Raw genomic sequence first — 24,141 nt, 5'->3', positions numbered from 1 at the left:
TCCTCTCTGATTTCCGTTTTACTCCCGTGACAATAAAAACAAAACGGCAAGAACAAATCATTTGATCGTTCGTGACCTCGTGACCAACTCAATTAAGTCCATTTGTGTTTTATGGCACAATTAAGCCGAAGCAGAGAAGGCTGGCACCGGCATCCATCATAATTACTGACTGCTTCATTTAATGACAGTGAATAATATGTCTGAGGAGGAGGGGAAGACACGCAGCTGTGCAGGTGGAAATACATTTGAGGGTAAAGGAAATGTCACCGCTGAAAAGGAACAGGAGAACAACCTGGGAAGAAACTTCAGTGTTCCAATAATCAGTTAATGGCAAAATAAGAGGTAGCATCAATATAACGTGAAGCAGTGATCGTAAGCGCCACATCATTATTAATGCATTAGCAATGAAAGTATTACATGTTATTATCAAGTTATTATTTGTTTTTACATTTAAACAGAAATGACTGGATCAGTGATGTTATGGTGTTGCAGGGTATCATTTTTACCACTAGAGGACAGTAAATATACATGAGTTTGTCTTCATTATAGACATTTTATTACTATATACTTAATTCTACTGCCTTATGGTTATCTATCTGTATAAGTTTCCTTGTGGAAAAAAAATATTTTCCTAATATTAGGAAATAAATAAATACACATGACTAGCCATGCTTATTTTGGAGTTGCTGCTGGTTTATTATTTTGGAAGTTAAATCTATTATTTTCTCATTTATTTAAATTGATTTCAATCTTTTATAAAAGGTTTTAGAGGGCAGTGCAAATATTTGGTCACTCCAGATGTTTGATTCCTGCATCCTTGCATCCAGATTTTATTCTGCGGTAGAGTCACAGAGTGATATCATCAGTCACAAAGTGTCTTGATTTATGTGTGAATGACTATTCAGGTAAGGAAATCCCAAAAAGGAATCCAAGTGAAGAAGTCCCTTGGATGAGTGACGCTGCAACGTTTCTCCCACTGAAAACGATGAACAGAATCAACTTTTTGTGGCCATCAGTCATTTGTTTTCTCCAAAACAAATGAAAGTGCAGGGTGGGGAAGAAAAAAAAATTAAAATTCATTTTGTATTATTTTGTCACTGCTCTATAAAAATTGCATATTTTTATTTTTTTTGTTCCCTCACACGACAAAGCCTTCAGTATGGGACTAGTATGGGCTCAAAATGTGGTCATAAATATTTTGTACTTGTAAATCAGTTTTGTACTTGTAAATCAGGATTTGTATGTGTAAAAAGAATTTGTGTGTGTGTAAAAAAGATTTGTATGTGTAAAAAAGATTTGTGTGTGCGTAAAAAAGATTTGTATGTGTAAAAAAGATTTGTGTGTGCGTAAAAAAGATTTGTATGTGTAAAAAAGATTTGTGTGTGGACTTAGCCAAAAAAAACCCTGCAAGTTACACGTATGAATTTTGACCCTATTTTTCTTCCTTTCATCTGATTGGTCAATGTCATGTCAATCACAAATGTAACAATCCAATCAGAGAACAGATGGGTTTGGCTGTCGGAGGGGCGCTTTTTTTGAACTGCAGGTCTTTGAAGGGAATAAATGCCCTTTTACATGCCAACCCAGCGTTTTCCTTCATCACCACGAAGGAAAACAGTCTGTGGTCGTCTGAGTTTGGTGATTTTTGTGTCACAGGTCTACGTGCTTAATACAGGGACTTCCACAGCCTTTTCAACAGCGCTGCGGACCGCGGGGGGCGGGCAGTGTTTTGGAAATGACAGTCTTAATTACAAAGCTTTCTTCCTTATGAATTAGCATACATGTTTTTATTGAACATTTGAAGAACTAGCAAAAAAAACGAAACTCTTGTAGAGGACATAAAATCAGAGACAGAAATGACAAGGAGCAGGTGCATCTAGTACAGGTAGAGCTGCTGCAAAAACCCACAGAGCTCAGCAGCCAGCGCAACAAATTCTGGATCCTTTACTTTTAGTTAGCAGTTAGCATTAGCAGCACATCCTGCGTCTGATGTGAAAGGACTTTTATGCTGCGCACTGTGACTCACAGCAATGGTCCCGGGTCAGCCCTGACTTTGTGTTAAACTAATCCTAAAGTAATAATGGTATTTCTAACCACTGACATACCACAACTTTATCCTTTCAACAGCTGCTGAAAATTAGCGGACCTAGCTGCTATCGGATATTTATATAGAGATCCTCCAGCTTCAAACTGTATTACCCTTCAAGGACCTGCAGTTCAAAAAAGTGCCCCTCCGACAGCCAAACCCATCTGTTCTCTGATTGGATTATTACATTTGTGATTGACATGACATTGACCAATCAGATGAAAGGAAGAAAAATAGGGTCAAAATTCGTACGTGTAACTTGCAGGGTTTTTTTGGCTAAGTCCACACACAAATCTTTTTTACGCACACACAAATCTTTTTTACACATACAAATCTTTTTTACACGTACAAATCTTTTTTACGCACACACAAATCTTTTTTACACATACAAATCTTTTTTACGCACACACAAATCTTTTTTACACATACAAATCCTGATTTACAAGTACAAAACTGATTTACAAGTACAAAATATTTATGACCATATTTTGAGCCCATAGGGACTAGGTTACTTTTATTGTAGATTATAGTATTTTTAATTTTCTTTGCTCCGTTGCTCTTGCTAGCCACCTAGAGCTGCAATACCTGAGGCCACCACTAGGTAGCAGCGTTAACCTCGAGAACCCTTTCTGTTTCTGTGAAGAGGAAGAAGGAGGAGGAGGGACGAGAAGAAAGGAGATGTGTGTTTTAAAAAGGGTGTGTTGTTTCCGTGGACGTGTTTTAAGCAGCCACGGGACATTCGTGATTTCTCTCTCATGTTGTGAGTTGCCGAGACTCAGTTTAAGGTTTGTACCTCACAGCAGAACTTGTGTTATATGTTTTAAAAAGTGTGTAATGAAAGTTACTTTCGTCCGGTGAACGGCAACAGAAGTTCACAACAGTTGTTAGCTTTATCACAGATTTTGTTTCTGAGCTAGTTTTTATTGTTACTGGGGCTGAACTGAGGATGTGTTGAGCTGTTGGAGTAACTTTTAAATAGGAAGCTAAGTGTTGGGATTTAAGCAGCCAGATTGACTGTGTCTGTTTTTCCTCCTTCTCAGTCACTTCAGACCTGTGTGGAGATGGAGAGCAGCAGCAGTGAGAGTGGGGCTGACTTTGAGCAGCTGAAGAAAAGATGGACGGCCTTGGTGAAACACTTAAAAGATGACCCCAGGGTAACCCAAAACTTCACACCTTCACTTGTCAAAGTCTTTTATGTTTTCACTAATTTGTGTGCATCAGCTGATGGTTTGTCTTGCAGCTGCACTGAAACCTGATCTCTTACAGGTAGCACGGTTGCTGAATACGAGACTTGGACGGTACCTCAGCAGCCACTCGTTTGTAGCTCTCACAGCTCTGATGTTCTGCGCTATGTCTGCAGTGCCTGTTGGACTCTTTGTCACTTTTGCTGTTGTGACCATGATGATATCTGCAGTGGGTTTTGTTTTCTGTGAGGGTAGGTGCGCTCACCCTTGCGCTGTAGTATTTTATGACACCACACCACCTGGTAGTCACAAACCTGTCACCTGTGTTTGCTCTCTCAGCATTCCTGTTGTTTGTCGGAGGGTTGGCTCTGCTCTGGGTGCTCTCTGGTATCGCCCTCTTCGCCATCGTGGCCTCGGCCGTTGTCAATGTTTTGTATGTCACCACTTTCAGCCTGTTGAACCGTTATTACCCACATCTGACAAAGGTAACGTACTGACAATTAAGCATGAGTTTAGTTGCCTTGTTTGGAACAAAGTTTGTGTTGTAAATTAAAGGGGATCTATTGTACTCATTTTAAGTTCAATGTTATTATTCATGAGCTCTACTAGAGTAGCTCTGACATTCATTGCACTTTCATTCACTGTCTGAAACAACCTTTTAGCTCCCTTAAAGACAACTCTCTTCTGATTGGCTGCCTGAGAGATGAGCTACTGGCTCACAGGTGTTACTTGCAGATTATGTGAAACTTTTGACTTATTAAATATGAACTGTATACATTCAGTCGTCACTTTATTAGGTACATTTCTTCAGCTTCTTGATAATGGACCAAAATCTGAGGAATATTTCCACCACCTCGTTGAATCTGTGCCATGAAGAATTAAGGCAGCTCTGAAGGCAAGCGGGGGTCCAACCCTGCGCTAGTAATATGTAACAGAAAATAAGGAGCATAAGGAACATGGCAGGTCCTTTTTAGACATAAACAGGCATATATTTTCATATCATCGGTTAATGTTAAAAAGTTTGTAGCTTGCATTGGAAATGTTTATTTTCTTAGTGGAATTAATCTGTTTTTCTCTTCGATAACAGAAAGGTGTAATCGAGGGAGAGAAGACTGAGTGGGAAACTTCAACAGAGACGGACTCGAAGGCCAACTAGTTTTTCTTCTTCTGCCTGCCTGAAGTTTTAAGTCAGCCCTGCTGAATCCGGGAGCTTGCGATGCAGTGATACAGACTCCTGAACGTGCACTATAGTGTTTTGTTTGAAATCTGCTGTTGTAGCAGATCTAATTGTTATTGTATGTCTTAAGCCTAATATTGTTATTATTTCAATAGTCTCACTGTAGTGGAGAAAGAGAGAGACCCATGGAATAGCTAATATTGAACCTACCTCATTTGCTAAGTCAAGTAGCCTTGTTTTAATCAAATGCCAAAGACGCAGGCAGCTTTCCGATCTGAAGAGTGAAGCTGATGACGAGGCGTTTTAAACGTGCACTCTTTTAATGGCCACTCCTTTGATTGTGTGAAGACTTACAGCTGTGTAGTAGTGTTCCTGTGTTATTTATCCATCCCTTATTTGTAGCGTCCAGTTTTAAAAACTCTCAAAAAACATTCAGTGTGAGGGCTCATTGACCAGTGAGGGAGGCTTTATATGAGGCTCATTTCAAGAACTAGAGAAAAGGAGGAACTCATGCACTTGCAGTGTTACTTTATCCCCCCCAGAAAAGGTCATGCACTACTTCATTACAGATGAACATTTTGTTAGAATGGAAATGCCGATATGTTTGTGTGTTCGGCTGCAGTGTACAGCTACTTGATGTTAAGTGAAATGCACCAAAATGACTGTCATGTGTTTGTTTGCTGTTACGTGTGAAGAGGAATCTTCTGTCCAAACAGGGGTGAAAATATTCTGATGGGTCGCTCCAAAAAATAAAGAATGGTGACAAATGTTGTGTAGAACATGCAGTTGTAGTTATTTACTGTACACAGCTGTTTATTGGTGTGATATCAATCATAATGAGGCCGAACTCCATGTACTGAGAAGATGTTTATCCATACTGCATATTGTGCATCTGATGACTGAACACAAATGAAACATTGTTGGGGTAAATTGAACCCAGTGCACACTATATGGTATGTTTCACTATTCTATCAACATTTCTGTACTTTATTTCTCTTATTATCAAAAACCATATGGTCTTTGCTTCATCCAAGTCACATCTCGGGTTTATCTGGCTTTAGCTGGAGTAAGTGAACTCTTGTCAAATTTAGCGATAATGATGTTCATTAGTTGTTTGATCCCTGGTTTGTTTCTGGGAAAAGACATAAATGCAGCCTCAGGAGGGGTCACGAGCCTGCGTAAATGGGAGGTTTGCGTCAGGAAGGGCATCTTGTGTAAAATCTGTGCCAAATCGAGTGTGGATTCATTTTGTCTGCCCTCAGGGGAAGGGAGTAGCTCAAACTATGTTAGTGTTCCTCCAGTGTTTTCTATGAAAGCTGAAGTGATGGAGAGGCATTTTGGACCATTCCTCCCTAGGCTGTATCACATTTGAGGATACAGCCACTCAGGTATAACTGCTGGAAATGGTGTCTGCTACTTGCAAAGGCTATGTTGTAGACAGAAGTAGAAATTAAACGGAGGGAAGCAGCATGGTTTACACCAACTCTATGGATGCTTCAACCACCGTTTATTGTTTTGAAAAAAAACCTTTCAAAACAATAAACTGAAGATTTTGAATTATGGGTGGCAAAAAAAATATTTTTCCAGTGGCAGAAACAAGCTCCCACACCAACCTTCTTTCAGTACAAACAGCATAGAAAGGGCTCTGGTACATTGCAACCATGCTTCCAGTACCATCTCCAAAACCTGGAAAACCTGCTCCCGGGTTGTTCTTGGAAGAGTTACTGGGACAAGGATGAGAAAGTCCAGGCTGAGGCTGAACACACCACGTGTGATCGACAGTATCTTCAATTCAAATATATGAAAAGTAAGAGTGAGTGAGTGATACGGAAATCCTGACAAATCCCATTTTGTTTAAACTGTATATGCTGGAATTTTATTGCAAGTAAATGCTGCTTAACTTTCCCTCACATGCTGTATTTTGTTTGGTTGTTTTTTAAGCAATTCTATTCACTCTGTAGCAAGTATATGAATTACTTTGTGCAATAGCCCTAATTTTGACTGGGTTGGTGTTTGGAACATGCTTAAACAATCATCAACTAAAACCTTTTCATTTTATACACAGGACATATGTGACTCCACAAAGACTTAAGGCTGGCCCAAATGGTACCCTTTGCGTCTTAGGTAAAATTTGCACCTTTTATCACATTGTATTGGAAATTCCTGGAGTGTCCCAGTTTCATTTTAAATGACTTAATAAATTAAAATTACATGAGGCTCAGAAACACTTGATGGTTGACAGTCACAAGCCAGAAACTTCTGTTGCTCATCTTGAACTGTCCAAAGCCAAAGGTGTGGAGGACCTTAAGTCTTTATTTTTTATCTCGGGCAGTTCATCTACCTTTCTTCCTTCATTTCTTTCCTCTTGCCTCCTTCTGGACCTATTTTTTCTTTCTCTGGTTATCATCATTCGTACCTTTGCCGATTATATATTTAACAAAAGACATTACAATTTTGATTGGAAAAAGGAAAAATAAAAATCACTCACACACAGACACACACTAGATATGATTCTCATAAAATCTTTAATGGAGGTGATAACATGCAAAAAAAAAAAAAAATGAATAAAATGAATCAATTATTTAGGAACGCTACTATAAAAAGAAACGAGAGGCCTTTTTAGCAATGCACCCGTTGGTGACCATCGCACCTTCTTAATAACTGAGCCATACAGGTAACAACTGAGATGTGACAATGTGCTGGAGGATAAACAGGGAAGCATCCCCAGTGTGGGAAAAGTGGCGGTTAGTTTTGTCCCCATTCCCAACATTTCAGGATCCACGTAACTGGCGCGTCGCCACCGGAAGGCGTTCATGAGTTTGTTGCCGGGGTGCGGTGAGAGTTTGTGCTCTGTCGACATCTATAAATGTGATGCAGCATTTATTCAAGACTGGGTGAAGCTATATAACAAAGAACAGTTAGCAGAAGAAAAACCGTTACCAAGCATCCTTATTCGAGACAGCCACCATTGGGAAAATACTGATACCTGCGATAAAATGATCGCTGGCATTAAAGTCATTCATTTCATGGGTTACTTCTTGAATTTAAGATCAAACTATTAATTCTGTTAAAATGTTCATTTAGAAAGCAATGTTTTACAAAATAATGAGCATGCTGGTGTGAAATTATGTTGACCTCTTTAAACATTACAGGAAAAAAAAGTGGATACATGTATTAGAGGATATGCATACCTTAAAAAAATGCAAAAGTAAAAAGAATAAAAAAAAATACTGTGAGAAACTGTGAGAACTTTATCAGGCACTCTGATACATCACTCTTTATCTCACGCTTTAATAAGACTGTACATTTTGTGCATTTCATTACCAAGTCAAACAAGGTACTTATCAAAGTCGACCACCATGGATGATGTTTTTGTTTAAAAAAAAAAAAAAAAAAAAAAAAAAAGGAAAAAAAAAGAAAGAAAATTTAAAAAACTTTAAAAAAAAAAAAAAAAGAAGCGCATACACCTCACATGTAGCAAAAAAAACAAACAAAAAACCCCAAAATAAACCAAATCCTTTTCTCCTATTTGAACAGCAATGAAAAAAAGCTTAAGGCAAGATGCTGAACACAGAAATCCAATAGTTGATCTGGACTGATCTTTGTTCAGCTCTGGTGTTTGTTGGCATTTACCAGTTCCATCAGTAATCATCAAGAAGACTAGTGTTTTTTCCCCCGATAGTTGGCTCTCTGTCTCAGGCGTCCTTTACTACAGGTCATGAGAATCCATGACTTCCTCTCCACACCCCCTGAGTCTGCTCGGAGCCGCCGTCTCCTTCCATGCTTTTTTACGCTGGCAGGCTCAGCTTCTTGCCTTTCAACACTGAGGGATATAAAGTTAGACAGTCATCAGGTGAGAGCCATCTTTATTCCTGCAGCCACACTTTATTTATTCCACTATGCACTGACACTACACATGTAGGATCACTTAAAAGTGGGCCATTCCTCAGTCTGTGTTCCCTCTCTGTGGCTTAAAGGCTTTGGGAAAGCTGTCTTTTAAAGATGAACTGATCACTAATGCTACAAATTAAACATTAATTTTAAAAAGGAGTCATTTTCATTTCTAGCAACTCTCTCTTTTGTATTCAAACAGTGTGGCGTTACCTGATACAAGCTTTCATGTTAAAAGGTTAATTGATGATTAGAAAAATCCTTTAAACAGCAAACAGAAAGATGTGTGAGCCCCCAGTGTGTGGGAGCAAAAGGACAAGTACATCCAAGTGTGTACTTTTGCGCAGCCGTCACATTTGATGAATACAAGCGTGAGTTTTCAGGAAAAGCCAGAGATTTTCTGGGTGACGTCAAGCTTTTTCACAGCAGTTAAGAACACCCTCGGGCTCTTTTGAGTTAAACTGTTCCAAGAACTATGTCCCCCGAGCAGAGAATAAAAGTTCCTTTGACGTGTTGATGAATGAAAAAACACATATTTCTCATGTTCAATCCACTTGCTAATCATTTTTTATATGGATGCTTAACACATTTGCCTTAAATGAGAGCCCTGGTTTATTTCTGGGAAAGGACACAAAACCCAGCATCAGGGGTCACAAGCTATGGGACAAGCCTGATTAAATGAGATTGGGATTGCGTCAAGAAAGGCATCCAATGTGCCAAATCAAACATGTGGATCCATCCGCTGTGATGACCTCTTAAAAGGTCAAAAATAAGGGAGCAACTGAAAGTTCCAGATGAGGATGATAAAAAAATAATCCAAGTTGCCGCAATCAACAAGCTACAAGTAACAACTAACAACCAACAAAATGAGATCCATTTAAAAAAGGAACTTAAAAAATATCAACTAAGTTGAGTTAAAATCTAACAAACTTACAAAAAACATCAAATTTGAGTTTCCAAAGATCTCTGTAGTGACAAACGAGTGTCTCCACAAATGCAGCAGTTTTCTCTAATAACGCTGTTTAAACAGTGAATTGGTGTTAATGGCTCTGAAAGCCCTTCGACAGACTGGCGAGCTGCTTGGGCTGTATCCTGCCTTTTGATTTGTGCCAGCTGGGATTTGCTCCAGTCACCCCCATGACCCTGAATTAGATAAGCCGAAGGAAATGCATGGGTGGGTTTTCAAAGCACTATAATTTGGCTCTGTAAAATAGAAAGAATATTAAATAATAATAAAATAAAAGTTCAGTTGATGCTAACAACCATCAAACCAGCTGGGAATTTCCAAATCATTGCACAACATCTCCTTTATGCCTTTCCCGGGACACTTGATTTACAGTAACATAAGGAGGGAATTTTGTCTTAAACAGCCATAACTTTGGAGAATTTTCTTTCAGGAAACTTGCGCTGCTGAAACATCAGATTAGCGTAGGCTGAACTCTAGGATGAAGTTTTTCCAGGGAACAAGACACTGGATGTTTACACTCATCACTTTCATCAATTTAAGGAATGATTTCAGGGCCAGAGAGGGCACAAGGAGCAACTACATCAACTAAAGTGTCCCCACATATTTCACGTCTATATAAATAATAACAAATTAGCCAATATCTGAATAACATCGATGCTTAAACCCACCTTTGGTGACATAAAGATAGAAGAAGTCACAGTAGAGGACAGTCTGGACCACACCAGCCACTATGGCAATCATGTCAAAGAAGCCCTCAAAGTAGAAACGCCAGATCCAGTTGAAGAGGTAAAGGGCCCGATACAGCCCCAGGCAGAACAGGTAGTGGGTGGTGATCGTCTCAGCCTCCCCGGTCTTGCTGATCATGAAGAGCTGAGGCAGAATTGCCACCGACTCCAGGTAGATGGAGAACGTCCACAGGATCTGAAGAAGATATTTACATATTCAGGAACACAATTTTACATTTACTCCCAAAGTGTCTAGTTTGGAATAGATCATGTGCCTCACACTTTGACTGCGATACAGCAGTTTGAACTCACCTCCAGGGGAGAGAAGTCATGGTTAATGAGAACAGAAAGACCCCCGACAGGAACCACCAGGAACTCCACTCTGAAACTGTCGTGGTTTCCATCGTAGGTGGCCCTGAACTTCGCGTAGATTAGGTATACGGTGGCATATGCGCAACCGATGTAGATCACCTGGTAAACAACAAAGAACAGCCTGTCACCGAAGTGTTCTGGGAGAAACAGTGAAACCTATGTGAAAGTCAGGGCTGTGTGGTTGGCGGTGTCTTACCTTCATGCATGTGTTATACAGGGAGATGAAAGAGGTGAACAGATCCAAGTAACGTGTGGTGAACACGAGAGCAAACAGAATTTGGCTCTTTCCAGAGATGCCTTTAAGAAAAATATCAAGCAGAAACACAGTTTAGGCTGACATATACCTCAGCAGTTCACACAAAGCTTCGCAAACAGCCTGGGCAAAACACAAATTATGTTTTTTCTTTATTGAACAGTGACATCTGCTGGAAATAAGATGAAACTCCAAAGTCTCAAGAGTTCAAAAAACAAGACCATTTCTTTTCATTTGAATTGATTTTAAAGGGTTAATGGAATAATGAGTGATGTCAGCCTGTCCTGATTTGCCCATGGGACTCCAGTTTTTCCCACGTATTCCAAATACATGGAGATTAGATTTTTTTTTTTTTAAGTGGCTGTGAATTGTTCATATCTGTGAGCATGAGTAAAACTGTTATCAGACTTCATGTCCTGTCCAAAGTGTACCCTGTATCTTGCCATGATACAGGGTACACATGATGCAAGAACATGATGCACCACCTCAAAACCACAATCAGGTCCTAATTCTCCAGGAATCTCAACTACTGTTTGAGATTCCTGGAGAATCTCAAACATTCTTCCTGATAAACATCGGGGGTTTTCAGCAAGTGCCATCTTCACTCTCTGTGGCATGTCTGAGTTTGGCCTGTTCGGAGTGTCTTTTTGGAATCTATAACAATCTTTCCTGAACAATGTCAAATGCTTTGATCCATGTTCTTTATATTCTTAACTGATATCACACTTTTTAAGGGTATTTTGGGTCGGTCATCGTGTGCCCTGATCTACTGGTGGCAGTGGAAAGAGACAGGCAACGTGGGAAAATAAATAAATAAATAAATAAATAAATAAATAAATAATAGGAGACACTCTTTATAAACAGCCGTGTTTTTTCAACCAGTTTCCACCAAGTAGACAATATTCAAAATTATTGGTCATTAAAATCAATGACCTCAGATCAGAGGATGTTATATGTTAAGAGTATGTATATTCAGAAAAAAAACGAATTATTTGTATGTTCACTGTATGTTGATGTCAGGCTGAGTGCATATTCACTGTCTTTCAATTTTAATGACAGACCAGTTCAATTAACAGCCTCTCAGATTCACTTTGAGTCATCTCTTCCTCAACACAAGTTAGATTTTCTCTTGGTTTCGTTTCATTTGAAATCTCCATAAGGAGCAGTGTAAGTGACTGTTAAGACCTATACCTTTTAATAAATCAATCAATATTTTATTTATTCCTTTAACGACACAAAACTTCCAGTACCTCCAGATTTAACACAAAGCTACATATTCTTCAGGTTTTAGCTTTTCACCCAAAACGCATGCGTCAACTTTTAATCAATCACAAATCTTTATCGAAAGTGGGACACAAAACTGCCCCCCTTCCCGTTGTGACTTTAGATAATCATAGACTGCATCACTGCTACCCATGTTGTTAGTTATTATTATTATTATTATTATTATTATTAATGCCTAAATTTGTATGCGAGTCTATAAGCATAAAATGCATTTTTAAATAAGTAAAACTTTGTACAAACTCTTTTTAGCAGGTTTGCTACTTCCGTAGCGCTTTCTACAACGCCACGTCAGAAGCCAGACCAAAAAAATCGAGTCCCTCACACTTATACAAACTATCCGAGCAGGAGTAAATGGATGTGAGGTGGAGGGGGTGGTGCTGAAACGTAGAAGAAGAAACTGCAAAAAGTTGTTCTAAATATATTTGTTAAAGGTTCCATTAATGTGCTTAATTGTCCAGTAAGCAGTAGGAACCCAACTGACCGCACTCAATCCACAGCTCGGAGAACGGTTAACGTACAAAAGGAATTCCTTCAAAGTCAACCGTTACTTTGATGTGTTTGCGTTATATTTTCCACCAACTTTAATATTTCACTGTCGAACTGCAGCAAATTCAGTAGTAGCTTGTGATGGAGATGCAGGCAACAGTTTTAGCTGCTATCATCAGTTAGCCCATTCAGCAGCTATTAGCCGCTGCTTCAAATGAATGAAGAGGAAACGTTAGCATTGCTAGGTAGGTAGCTTAGAGGTTGCTGCCTTAAAAGATCAGATTTTTTATCGATTAACACAAGTGAAACGGAACTAGTGACATTAGAAAACCTCACTGTAGCATTTATATTAAAGCTATATCCGGTGCTCACCTGCACACGACCTGCTTTTCCATATTTTGAGTAGCAGGATGATGATAGCAGCCAGATGAGAAAGATCTCCTGTGAGCCTGAAGATGTTCATAGCTGCGAAAAGAAAAATAACAGAGACACAGCTGAGAAACTAACGTGGACTTTGAAACGGGTCACGCTTGATGTTGCCTGGTGCGAAGGATTCTTCTGCTCAACTTGGAGGCACAACACACCGGGATTCACGGGCTTGAAAATATGGCGAGAGTGCAGGTCGACGTGGAAGGGGGCGGGACAAAACACATAGACAGATTTGCATTGGACCACAGAATGAGTGACAGCAGGAGAGGACCCGCCCACAACAAGCACGACGCTGAGAACATGAGCCCTGGTTGAATGAGGAGGGTCATCACAGACTTGTAAACCCCATAAACCTAATAACTGGCTGTGCCATCCTTGGCAGCAAGAACTGGCTGTTGATATGATTTTCTTTTTATGAAATGCTCTCATCAAAATGTTTTTTTCTGGCATATGTAAGACCAGGCTTTGTGATCTTTTTAGTCATCAGTGGTTTTCTCCATGGAATCCTCCCATGGAGGCCATTTTTGCCCGGTCTCTTTCCTATTGTTGAATCATGAACGTCAGAGTTCATGACTTAACTGAGCCAAATGAAGCCTTCAGTTCCCTAGATGTCATTCTGGATTCTTTTGTGACCTTATGAATTAATCCTCAATGCGCTTTTGGAGTAATTTTGGCTCCTGGTAAGCTCACCAGTGTTCCAAGTTTTCTCCATTTGTTAATAACAGTTCTCACCAGGTGGTTCACTGGAGCCCCAAAGCCTCAGAAACGGTTTTTTAACTCTTTCCAGACTGATACATGTCTATGACTGTTCCTCACCTGTTCTTAAATTTCTTTAGATTGTGGCATGATGTGCTCACTTTTTCGGATTTTTCTACCCCACTTTACTGTGCCAGATACGTATTTCTTGAGTCAGCAGGTCTGGCAGTTGTCAGGCCAAAAATATGGTTAATCACAGTTAAGTAATGATTTACGAGGGAAGTGGCATGAGTGTCTGGCAGTACTTGCTGTCAAAGTGGGCACAACCTCATAATTAGGTTAGTGGGGCAATTTTTTAGGCAGGGCTGAGTAGGTTTGGATAACTTTTTTCCCTTGATAAATGAAAAGAATCATTTAAAAACTTCATTCTGTTTTTACTCAGATTGTGTTTGATTATTATGAAACGTGAAATGTGACAAATATGCAAAAAAGCTAAGAAGTCAGGAATGTGGTAAATCCTCTTTCAAGGCAGTGTAGATGCATAAATAACAAAATGTGGAGAAAAAGCGAAAACAAAATTCATAGAATTTACTCTCTTGTGTGAGCACGATTGCTTCATACATATTTCTCCAAACCAAAACTACACATTCAGCTTTATTGACTTGCACTGAGTTATTTACTTTCCGCATAACCCTGCATGATATTATTACTGCTGGAGTCCTGTCACCACTTCTCTACACATTCTCAATAATTCAAACTATTGTTCTACCGTTCCTAGATTGAGCCATCACGTGTGCACAGCATGAGTTGACATTTGTGTCTACATGCAAAAATGTTGCCCATGTTGTGTAATAACGGGTGACGGGGCTATTTGTGATTTCCCATCGCCAGTGACACCAAACCTTGCAATCCTTCATTTAAGAGCGTGAAATCAAGAGTTAAATGTACTTACACTTTAAACAGTAAATACTAGTAGTACAATAGTTCATAATATCATGTTACCATAAACACAATAAACGCTTTGAATTTATACAAATCCATTAATTGTACTGTAGAGCTGCACAATACAGGAAAATAAGAAGGAACTAGTAGACTTGAGGAAGTTCAGTCTACCACTTCCCATGTTGTCAGCCATTTAAAAAAAAAAACGCCTGATACAAGGAATCATGAGATCATTCAGAGTCTTTCAAGCGGCAGACATGGACCGGTTGTTTTGGCTTTCTCTCCTGCTCGCCCACCTGTTGGTCACAGGTAAGATCATTTTCATATCTTTGCCGTCTGTAAATAATTCCTCTAGGATATATATGTAAAAGGCTGGGTGTGATTCATATTGATTCTCTTTTGCCTGTTTATTGCAGCTGGCAAGGATACATGTCATGTCTACATATCACAGTCAAACAATATAATCTGGAAGGAAATAGGGGAAGAAGCTGTTTTCAGTTGTACAGTCATTTCCAGCTGTTCAGTAGAATTTTACTTGTTCAAAGAGAACGTCTCTCTACCGCTTCATATGAGTAAAAAGTACCAAGGAGAAGCGTCTTTTCAAATTAATTCACTTAAAGCGAGTGACAGTGGGATGTACTTCTGTGCTGCAGCAAACCGTAGTGGGTGCTGCACACCGTTTGTAGGGGAGGGAGCAACTCTTGTAGTGAGAGGTAAGGACTGTTTAGAGAGAAAACTCATTTTACAGTCATTAAAATGAGGATGACGCCTTCACTTTCTTTCTTTCTTTCTTTCTTTTTTTTTTAGAAAATGCTAAAATAGTGATGGGAAAAATCTTGTCGGTATCATTTGTCCTTTTGGCCGTCTACAGCTTGGCTATAGTGACGCTCATCATTCTAAAGAAGGTGAATCACAGACACATTTATTTTAATGTGATCTATTGTGCAAGCCGGACTGAAAGTCAGTTTGTGCTGACGTGAAATTAACCTTTCCCTTTCTGTTCTAGTATGGCTGCAATATGAACATCTGCAGAAAGACATCCAAAAACGACAAGGTCTCTCTCTTCTGTTTAACTTATGTTTGATGAGTCCATTGTTTTCTAAATAGGGAAAAGCCCACAGATGCAAAAAAAAAAAAAAAAGAGGAACAGGAACGAACTAAACCCTCTGTAAATACCAAGGCAGAAAAAAAAATCCTAACTCCCCCCTCCAAAAAAAGGGCTTTATAATAAATTTTTACTCATCTTTTCCCTTATAGAAAAACGCAAATAAAAAAGTACAGTTCCAGGACGTGCTGAAAGAAATGCACAAGAAGAGAAACATGGAGAAAAACAACCAAACAGCAAGCAGAAGCTCTTCTGAAGCTGAGGTAAATGTTGTTGTTGCAGCATATTGAGGTTAGATTTAGTCAAACAGACAGATTGTGTAACTTCTGCCGCAGGATGTCTGTAGAAAATTCAATTTAACTGTTTTTGACCAAGTTTTAATATCGTTTCAGGCCTCGAGCAACGACCTGCAGCATTCTTCTGATGACATCTATCAAAATGTCTAAGCTTCATTCAAGGAATTGATGAATTCAGACCTCCATCATCTTGACGGAAAGGAAATTGTAAAGCCATTAAACACCAGCTGGATGATGCTGTTGAGTCTGAGGAAACAAGCAAGTCTGCAAGTCATTTGTGCTTGTTGCTTATCTTTTCTCATGAAATGAGACATGAAAACTACAAAACCAGCGTGGACCAGGCGACTATTTCCTCTCTAAACGTTAAGGCTCTTACACAGCCCGCCTCTCACAAAGCATTCGATGTTCTGTTGGTCTCCACCGCGCTTCCACAGCTTCCTTGTTGCTCATAACAACTTTTTCCAAGGATTTTATTTTCAGGACTTTCTGCAACACAAAAGGGGGATAATCAGACGATCCACATTAGAGGAATTACATCTGAATTTCACTTCTACAAAAAGCAAAATGTTACACCTTTTATTGCACGAATCATTAATCACGACGATTACTGACAGTGAACTGACATAAAATGATAAAGCCATTTCTCATTAAAGAAGTCGTGGCACTTTTTTGATAGCGCTTAACCCTTTATTGACCGGCCCTTCAAATTTACCTGTAAAATGGGCCCGCCGGTGGGCCCATGGTCAATAAAGGGTTAATGTTTGTTACATTATTGACCAAGAATTTCTTTAAAATATTCTTAAAATCTAATCAAAAACATAAATGTACCACGGATAGATTTTATTTACCATTTTTAATTAGAAACAACACATTTATAGAATCTGATACCAAAACATAGAACAAAATACAACACGTCTGTATGTCAAATACAGCTTATGTTATCAATGGAAAAGAGAGGGCATTGTTTCTCTTTAGAGAAATCACAGTAAACTTTTTTATTAATTCACATTAAGGCAGTGTTTACCATTCTGAGCCAGCTGTGAGGCATATCCTATCCCCTAAATCTCAATGCATTTTACATTAGAATGTCCATTCATACACTGGAATATAATCCTTAGATTAGTTTTCACCATTTACCGAAACATCCTTCATTCAAAGTCTGCATAAACTGCCCCATTTGGGCTTCTCTCTACTGTAAACTATCAAATACAGGTGATGCGAGCCACTTGAATCATGTTTTTTTGGTTTTTTTTGTAAATCTGCAAAGAGGTTATTAACCGTCAGGTTTGGGACACTAACTGTCTTTTTCATAGGGTAAAATAAGGCATTTCATTAACAGACAAAATGTAATTATTTGTTCTTGATGAATACCTTTCATCGATCATCACTGTTGATGCCAGAGCTTGTGAGACTTGATTTTAAGTGACAATGATTTCTGATGTTATGTGGCCACTTTATGTGTCTGCATCTTTGAAAAGCTAAATGGAGTGTTTTTACCTTTTTCTCCCTCTCTATTATATAGATCATATATAAAAGCATCATAAACAGACAAAAAAATGAAACAAAATATTTTTTGTGCACAAAATGATCAAAAAAAATCAAAGTCGACACTTAAATGATGAAGTCTTCAAGAAATAACCACACGACCAGTTTTTTGTTCCAGAGATGCGAAGCTGTTAACTAAATACTTCTCTTCAAGTAGATGCTTGAGTTTGTGTTTCAGTTGACTCTTTGAGGATCCAGAATGTCTCGACTATTTGTTCTCATTGCTAAAGCAGCGATCTAACATCCAACTTCAATGTTTGCATGAGTAAAGTTACTCTAGTTAAGTTCATTGTTTACTCAGAACCTTTTGCCCTTCAGAACATCCACCTTATAATGTAGGATGCTGATAAGTGTAGCTGAACAGTTGGTGGGATTTTGTCATTAAAATATATCTCACAAACTAATTATAAACTAATAAACTATTATAATGCTGAATTTGTGCCCCGCCCAACCCAACAACCAGTAAATGTTTAAGAATGGGAAGTAAAATACCACTTTTAAATCAAAGTAAGTGGGATAAAATATAGATATATTTGTACCCAGATGAAAACTGCATTTAAAACATTACTTCTTTCCACTTCAAATATTTAAAGCCCCTTGATTTGTTTGATTTTAAGGTACTTAAAGATTTACAGTTGTTCCCTGTTAAAATTTCAATATATATCAATATATTCACTCATTTAAATATACAAAAATACTCATTTTACATTACCCATTTACAGATTAGTCATTAAAAGTGTCCCCAGATCCCAACTACAGGCAATTAAGCCAGGTTCTTTTAATACTGAGAATACTGATATTAGCCATCAATATACTTTGAGTCAACTGTGTGACTGTTGCGAATGGAAAACGGCCTCCAAGCCAGGACTTGCAGAGCAGCGACACACATGGGCACCAAGCAAACCAAGTAGAACATGGCTCTGTGGAGGCTCTCCAAGGCACTAAAAACAAGGACAAACAAGTGTTGGTGTAGTTACATTTATTTACAGCTGAATCATCCTGACTGTCACAATGCTAATTACGGAAACTGCAAAAGCATGCCTGTGCATGTTGACTGTGACTCGTTTTAATGTCACTATGAAAAACAAGATTATAAATGGTGTAAAGAGGAATCAGTGGACGTACAAAACCAAATAGATTTGAGATATTTCAAGAGTCAGTTTATGTGCAAGGAATTGCTGTGAGCCAAAAACACTCTTCAGACTCCTCTAAACAGTTTATGACAAGGTCTTGGCTCTGAACGATGTCAATGAGAAACACTATCCCTAATATGGCCAATCGTGCTCATGGCTATGAGCACAATTTAACCACCCACTGGTTAAATGTTATGTTTACGAGGGTTGCCACTTAGAAGAAAGGTGGTCTAAAGGGACTCTTATTTTTAGTTCCACACAGTGGATCAAGTGAGGGCCTGCGATAAGATATATAACAATTAATTGAAACTGTGACCCATACAAAGCAACTGTAGGAGAGCCCAAGAAAAAACACATTGTAGATGGAAAACAAATGTTTCAGTTGTTCAGATTTTAGAAAATTATATAAACAGTGACCTTAGAAATAAAAAGGCCAAATCAGAGAGGCTGTCTCTTGAAACTGGTGTTTATTCAGTTGACTATAAACTCGATTTTCTGCATAATAAAACTAAATAGCAACCATAGAAAAAAAATGTTGTTCTCCTTCAATTTAAATGTGCCTCTATCTAGATTATCTGAAATTATAAGGGATCACAGTGGTGGATTTTTGATGGTTTATTTTACTACTTTACAGTTTTAACTTTTTAGATTAGCTTCTTATTCTGCATTTGTTTAAAATCTAAAACACACTTTAAATCCATCAGTGTCATTACAGTTTATTGGTCAAAGTTAGATTGTTGTTACATGGTGCTATTGTTTTATACAGGAACTGTTTACTGATGGATTATCTACATTTCAATAGAAAAACAGGTTATTTATACTATAATGGGATAAACGGCCCCAGGCTTAAAGCTGAATAGTAACTGAACGCTTTGGAAAACGTACTACATTAAGCATAGGTATCAGCAGCTGCAGCAACTAAGGCCCTCTTATTTTTTCCTCAGGTTTTTAGTGTTTATTGTACAGCAAGTTATGACATAAAGTATTAACAGACAGACTTAGGACACATGTCATAGATTTATGGGTATAATCTTAAAACCAGCTTCAAAAACATTTGCATCCATTAAGTCAACAAGTAGCAAGAAACTCTCTGTACCTTGGATCTGAATCCTTTGTGACATCCTTCAGCTGTTCATACCCAAACTGGTTCAGGATATTTAACACTATCATAGGAGCAAGAGACTGAGCTGGCTTTGTGAACAGTGCATTTGTTCCAAACACCATGGAAGAGAGAGGGGAACTACAGGAGGCGAGGAAGAGAAGAAAACGCATCATCACACATTAAATCATAAACTTGTTTCATTGCATGTTAGTGCTTAAATGAAATAATATTGCATATTTTCCTAGTTTATGTAGTAAAATCACGAGGTTTTAAAACAATGCTGTAGCAGCCAGAGTTAATGAAGTGGTTTATATTTGAATCTGAGTAATGACTGAATTAGTCATTTGTGCTGACGTTCATATTTATAGTCACGATAGTGACACAAGTCAAGGGGATGGCAGGGTTAGTCTGCAGGCCCACCAGTTTGGTCCATCTCTGAATAAATACTAAATAAATACTAATAATATTCCCATCAAACTCAGCTGTTCTTTGTTACATATAACTGACAGAAATAGTGCACAAGGTAAATGTCTCGCCTTATTAAAATTTTGGCTTTGTCGGTATGACATAAAGGACAGTGGTGTCCAAACTGCCGACTGTGTTTCTTACCTGCGCTTGTATTTCTGCAGGTCAGTGTCAATAATGTCAGCCAAAGGCAACCCAAAAAGACTGAAGGAGGCCTGAATTATAACCCTGTATAAAACATAGAAACCGAAAAGAAATAAAATCAATGCAGTATAGTAAAAAAAAAATAAAAAATTACATATCCAGACAAACAAGCCCAGCAGTAACTTCTTACATGTTAATGGTGAGGAAAAATGCCATGAAATAGTAGTGCTGAGGACCAATTGCTAGCATGACAGCTGCCATTCCAGCCTCCACATAGAAGATGAAGAGGATGATCCTGTAGTAGCCAAGCCTATGCAGCAGACTCTGAGAGCTCAGTACTAAAAGCTAAAACGAGGACAGTTAGGAACAAAACATTGGGTTAGGCAAAGCAGATGATTAAAAAGCTGCAAGTATTTTAAAACCCTTTTCTTTTCGGTGCTTTCAGGTGTTTATTTAGACCTCTGACATTTGAGCGAGGTGGAGAGTGGGCAGCCGAATAGCTCTATTTATGAACTATGTGATAGTTATTACAAATATTTCTGCCCAAAATACTACAAAAACTGTCCATTTAACATTGTCTATATTCCCCGTATTTCAACCTTGTTCCAAATTGAGAACTGAAAACTGGTACCGCCTGAGAACGGATTTCAAATTTTCCAAAGCATGAGAATCATATGTGTCGGAGCTTACCAATTCCTTTATCAGTGCAGGCAGCAGTAAATATCAACTGAAAATGATCTTTGTACCTCACTGTTCAGGACATGTGACTTTAATGGACTAAAGCAATCAGTGTGGTATTTTAAAGCATTTATTCTAATCTTTATGGGGAAAAAAACTAAAACACTAACACTGTGGGACGATACCTGTGGACAGATGAATCCTGCTCCATACATTATGCTCTTTGCCAATGATGGAAGCACATCTGGAGGAATCAGGTGCTCAGTAAATATCATGGTAAAATTATTAAAGAAGGCCAGCATGAACACCTGGAAGAAGTTCATTAGTACAAATAGCTGAAAGTCCCTGTTGGTCAGGATTTGCCATGTCAACGTTTTCAACGTGGAGAAGGAGCATGCCGATGGATGCGAAGTCTGATCAACAGACGTGAGAGCATCTGATTGAGATGCTTTATTGTCAAAGCGGCTCTCGCTGTGGAGGCCTGTGTAGAGCATGCAGCCACAGCTCAGGATAGCAATCAGCACAGTGAATGCCTGAAAGGCCAATAAGTCTTCCATGTTGTTGGAAACCACACCACAGAAGAGGACACTGGATGAGCCAATGAGAGAAGCCACCTGGGAAATAAATAAGAAGGGATATGAAAAGAATGACGTGCTTAGGTACATAGCGAGAATAGACGTCAGGATGAAGGGCCTACCTGGTTGTACTTTATGAGTCTAAGTCTGTTCTGATGATGGCTGGAAATTTCTGCAAACAAGGCACATTGTGCCAGCAGCACAAAAGTTAGCATGCCATCGAAAGCACACAGCGCTACTGTCAAGTGTAAACCACTCAACCAGTCGCCAGGGGCGTAGGAACGCCACGGGAACCAGGCTAAAAGAAAAGCTAGCGAGTAGAGGGGAGCGCCGTACAGGATGGAGAGACGTCGCTGAGAGCAGCAGGGTACCCTGGAGTTATCTTGCAGGTAACCAAAGAGAGGGTCATTAACTGCATTCCACACCATGTACACCACCTGTGGATAGGAAGCATGTAAAAGTATTAATAAAAAAAACAACAAGGAAATCTGTCAGAAATTTAAAAAAAAAAAGTAAACTTTAAAATAAATAAATAACACAGGAACTTTACTGCCATTTAATTGTTTATCCATTGGTTAATCACTTATGAACTTGTATTATGAATGACAATGTTGGAGGTTTTTATCATCAGGAAAAGCTGTAAAACTTTTGAAAATAGAGTTAAGCCCAAAACCTATGCCGTCCCTTGCATTTTCCACATCTATCCCTTGGTCCATATCAAAGTCAAGCCGATCCTTGTCTTTGTGACTCCTGGTAGTCCTCCTTTTTCATTATTCCACCCATTTTGTGCAATATATCAGTACCACTGGGCGCAAAACTGCCTCACAGCATAATGCTACCACCATCATGTCCAAAGCTGATGGAGCATTCTTAAGATTGAAAATCTCAACTTTACTTCTCCAAAAATTCCTTGCTACTGTGTCCAAATAACTCAATTTTTTTGCCTTGTTTGACCAGGTTAGGATTAAATCTTTTTTTGGCTTGTCAATGTGAGCAGCTGCAGATTTCAGTCTAACATGATGATGCAGACTTTGGAGCAGGGGCTTTCTATCTCAGTTGACACACTCGCAGTCCATGGCGATGTAAAACTCACTTCACTCTGGACAGTGACGCTGGTGCTCCAGCAGTTTCCAGTTCACAGTAGCCTTCAGCTTTGGTGGTTTTCGAGTTTTTCCTGAACATCATAACCCATTTCCTATCATCTGAGAGTGACAGTTGGGGTGTTCTTCTAGACCTCTGCAAATTGCATTTGAATAACTTGTTTAAACTGATGATCTTGAAATTTGCATTTGTTTAGAAATGTTTCCAAGGGACCTTCCCATCCTGTGTAAATCAGCAGTTTTCCTGCTTAAATATTCACTGAGCTCTCTGGACTTTCCCATTGTTCTGGGTTCATTGTTCTGCCACTGAGTGCCATCAAGCAAATCATTTTAATAGTGGTAGAGAGAAACTACAATTACTATTCAATCATAATCAGTAATCGTTAGGTTACTAAAAGAAGTCATTCCTGGGCATGCATGCTAGACATCGACATCAACATCGGCTTATATTATTAGCCCTCTTGACTGCAACTGGCTGAGAATTTCACAGATACTGAAGTGATTTTATGAAAATAGAAATTCCATAGAAACCCAAAGAAATTCTTATGGGTAATCTTTTCTTTTTGATGCTTTGAAGAATTCAGAAGCCAGTTGTTTTTTATTTTAAGCAACCGGCTCTTTAAATTGTACTCTACAACTGTGCAACTCACAGGGTATTGGTCAAGAAGGACAGATCAACATACTCACTTGTGATTGGTGAAACGCTCCTTCGGATATCTTGTACCTATTCAGGAAGAGTTTCACATAGTAGAAGCTGAAAATATTGTTTATCATGCTAGACCCCAGAGTGGTCATGGCATAAGCCAGCGCTGCAGGGTTCACCCCAAAGTTTATCAGGTGTCGGAAGACATTCATTGTTCCGGTCTGGAAACGCTCGAGACAGGTTTCACCTTCACGGCCACGAGAGCTTAACCAAGTTACCTGTGTCTTTAAACGAGCAAGGAGCGAGGAGGAGTTGTTGTCACCTGCTGCACCTTTTTTACGCTACTGCTGTTTAGCATTGCTAATGATACTGCTGTAAGAATAGCAAAATTCCACAGGGCAAAAAAAAAAGAGTCTGCTGATGAGACGGATTTTGTTCCTGTTCACTAATTCCCATGAATGTACACTTGTTAGGAAGTAACACTTGCTAAATATTTACCCAAGCATTGTAAAAACCAGAAAATCTACCCCAACGAAGCTGTTTTGAGAGTCACCGACGGGCGGGACTTCAGGATAAGAAACACGATCTGATTGGGCATAAAAAGTTCCTTCCTTATATTTACTGCTTCGTAATTCGTCAATACAAATCTCCGTCAGGCAACGTGGGACGTTACGACAGTGAAACCTGATTTTAAAATATTTAACTGTCATTCCTTACTGTAACTTTATTTAACTGTGCATAAGGATAAAAAACAAGTAAAATGTGTTCAGTGCGTTTTTTAATTAATCGATTAAATTTCGTATATGCTATTTCTGCCTCCTGCCGGATGCTGGGGTGATTTGCCACGTTGCTGTAGACAACAG

General features: G+C 38.9%; 4 protein-coding genes across 5 annotated transcripts; 2 read left to right on the top strand and 2 right to left on the bottom strand.

Moving 5' to 3' along the window:
- The first annotated feature begins 2,761 nt into the window (after window positions 1–2,761).
- LOC134625414 (lipid droplet assembly factor 1-like) lies at window positions 2,762–5,258 on the top strand. Its single transcript, XM_063470635.1, has 5 exons — window positions 2,762–2,871; window positions 3,127–3,240; window positions 3,353–3,521; window positions 3,610–3,755; window positions 4,358–5,258. Exons 2-5 carry the CDS (start codon window positions 3,148–3,150, stop codon window positions 4,424–4,426), a joined length of 477 nt encoding a protein of 158 aa, XP_063326705.1. The 5' UTR covers window positions 2,762–2,871; window positions 3,127–3,147; the 3' UTR covers window positions 4,427–5,258.
- A 2,659-nt stretch (window positions 5,259–7,917) lies between these two features.
- On the bottom strand, window positions 7,918–13,041 carry LOC134625413 (ER lumen protein-retaining receptor 2). The gene is made up of 5 exons (XM_063470634.1): window positions 12,798–13,041; window positions 10,599–10,699; window positions 10,343–10,501; window positions 9,974–10,226; window positions 7,918–8,270 (listed from the first exon to the last, which is right to left on the bottom strand). The coding sequence occupies exons 1-5, from the start codon at window positions 12,886–12,888 to the stop codon at window positions 8,236–8,238; spliced, it is 639 nt and encodes a 212-aa protein (XP_063326704.1). The 5' UTR covers window positions 12,889–13,041; the 3' UTR covers window positions 7,918–8,235.
- A 1,617-nt stretch (window positions 13,042–14,658) lies between these two features.
- LOC134626219 (uncharacterized) lies at window positions 14,659–16,096 on the top strand. The gene is made up of 6 exons (XM_063471814.1): window positions 14,659–14,801; window positions 14,909–15,205; window positions 15,300–15,397; window positions 15,499–15,546; window positions 15,750–15,860; window positions 15,990–16,096. The coding sequence occupies exons 1-6, from the start codon at window positions 14,717–14,719 to the stop codon at window positions 16,041–16,043; spliced, it is 693 nt and encodes a 230-aa protein (XP_063327884.1). The 5' UTR covers window positions 14,659–14,716; the 3' UTR covers window positions 16,044–16,096.
- Window positions 16,097–16,314: 218 nt separating this feature from the next.
- On the bottom strand, window positions 16,315–23,930 carry mfsd13al (major facilitator superfamily domain containing 13a-like). 2 transcript variants are annotated; one of them, XM_063471811.1, is made up of 8 exons: window positions 23,323–23,930; window positions 21,658–21,972; window positions 21,146–21,574; window positions 20,473–20,627; window positions 20,283–20,366; window positions 19,668–19,811; window positions 18,254–18,379; window positions 16,315–16,379 (listed from the first exon to the last, which is right to left on the bottom strand). In XM_063471811.1, exons 1-8 carry the CDS (start codon window positions 23,488–23,490, stop codon window positions 16,370–16,372), a joined length of 1,431 nt encoding a protein of 476 aa, XP_063327881.1. In that variant the 5' UTR covers window positions 23,491–23,930; the 3' UTR covers window positions 16,315–16,369. The 2 variants fall into 2 exon arrangements, with proteins under 2 accessions (XP_063327881.1, XP_063327880.1); XM_063471810.1 differs by lacking the exon at window positions 16,315–16,379 and having other exon boundaries at window positions 18,238–18,379.
- Between the last annotated feature and the right edge of the window lie 211 nt (window positions 23,931–24,141).

Source organism: Pelmatolapia mariae, linkage group LG4, assembly GCF_036321145.2.
Source record: "Pelmatolapia mariae isolate MD_Pm_ZW linkage group LG4, Pm_UMD_F_2, whole genome shotgun sequence".
NCBI lineage: Eukaryota > Metazoa > Chordata > Actinopteri > Cichliformes > Cichlidae > Pelmatolapia > Pelmatolapia mariae.
Note: the sequence above shows the minus strand (reverse complement) of the source record. Positions and strands in the feature narration are given on the sequence as shown.

Excerpts from the sequence above, each read along its gene's own strand:
- LOC134625414 (XM_063470635.1), top strand. The coding sequence starts at position 3,148 with ATGGAGAGCAGCAGCAGTGAGAGTGGGGCTGACTTTGAGCAGCTGAAG. Across the intron at positions 3,522-3,609 it reads GGGTTTTGTTTTCTGTGAGG|CATTCCTGTTGTTTGTCGGA; the intron begins GTAGGTGCGCTC and ends TTGCTCTCTCAG. Across the intron at positions 3,756-4,357 it reads ATTACCCACATCTGACAAAG|AAAGGTGTAATCGAGGGAGA; the intron begins GTAACGTACTGA and ends CTTCGATAACAG.
- LOC134625413 (XM_063470634.1), bottom strand. The coding sequence starts at position 12,888 with ATGAACATCTTCAGGCTCACAGGAGATCTTTCTCATCTGGCTGCTATC. Across the intron at positions 10,502-10,598 it reads TGTATAACACATGCATGAAG|GTGATCTACATCGGTTGCGC; the intron begins GTAAGACACCGC and ends GTTGTTTACCAG. Across the intron at positions 10,227-10,342 it reads ATGACTTCTCTCCCCTGGAG|ATCCTGTGGACGTTCTCCAT; the intron begins GTGAGTTCAAAC and ends TATCTTCTTCAG.
- LOC134626219 (XM_063471814.1), top strand. The coding sequence starts at position 14,717 with ATGAGATCATTCAGAGTCTTTCAAGCGGCAGACATGGACCGGTTGTTT. Across the intron at positions 14,802-14,908 it reads CGCCCACCTGTTGGTCACAG|CTGGCAAGGATACATGTCAT; the intron begins GTAAGATCATTT and ends TGTTTATTGCAG. Across the intron at positions 15,206-15,299 it reads AGCAACTCTTGTAGTGAGAG|AAAATGCTAAAATAGTGATG; the intron begins GTAAGGACTGTT and ends TTTTTTTTTTAG.
- mfsd13al (XM_063471810.1), bottom strand. The coding sequence starts at position 23,490 with ATGAATGTCTTCCGACACCTGATAAACTTTGGGGTGAACCCTGCAGCG. Across the intron at positions 21,973-23,322 it reads GAGCGTTTCACCAATCACAA|GTGGTGTACATGGTGTGGAA; the intron begins GTGAGTATGTTG and ends TCCTATCCACAG. Across the intron at positions 19,812-20,282 it reads CTGCAGAAATACAAGCGCAG|TTCCCCTCTCTCTTCCATGG; the intron begins GTAAGAAACACA and ends CGCCTCCTGTAG.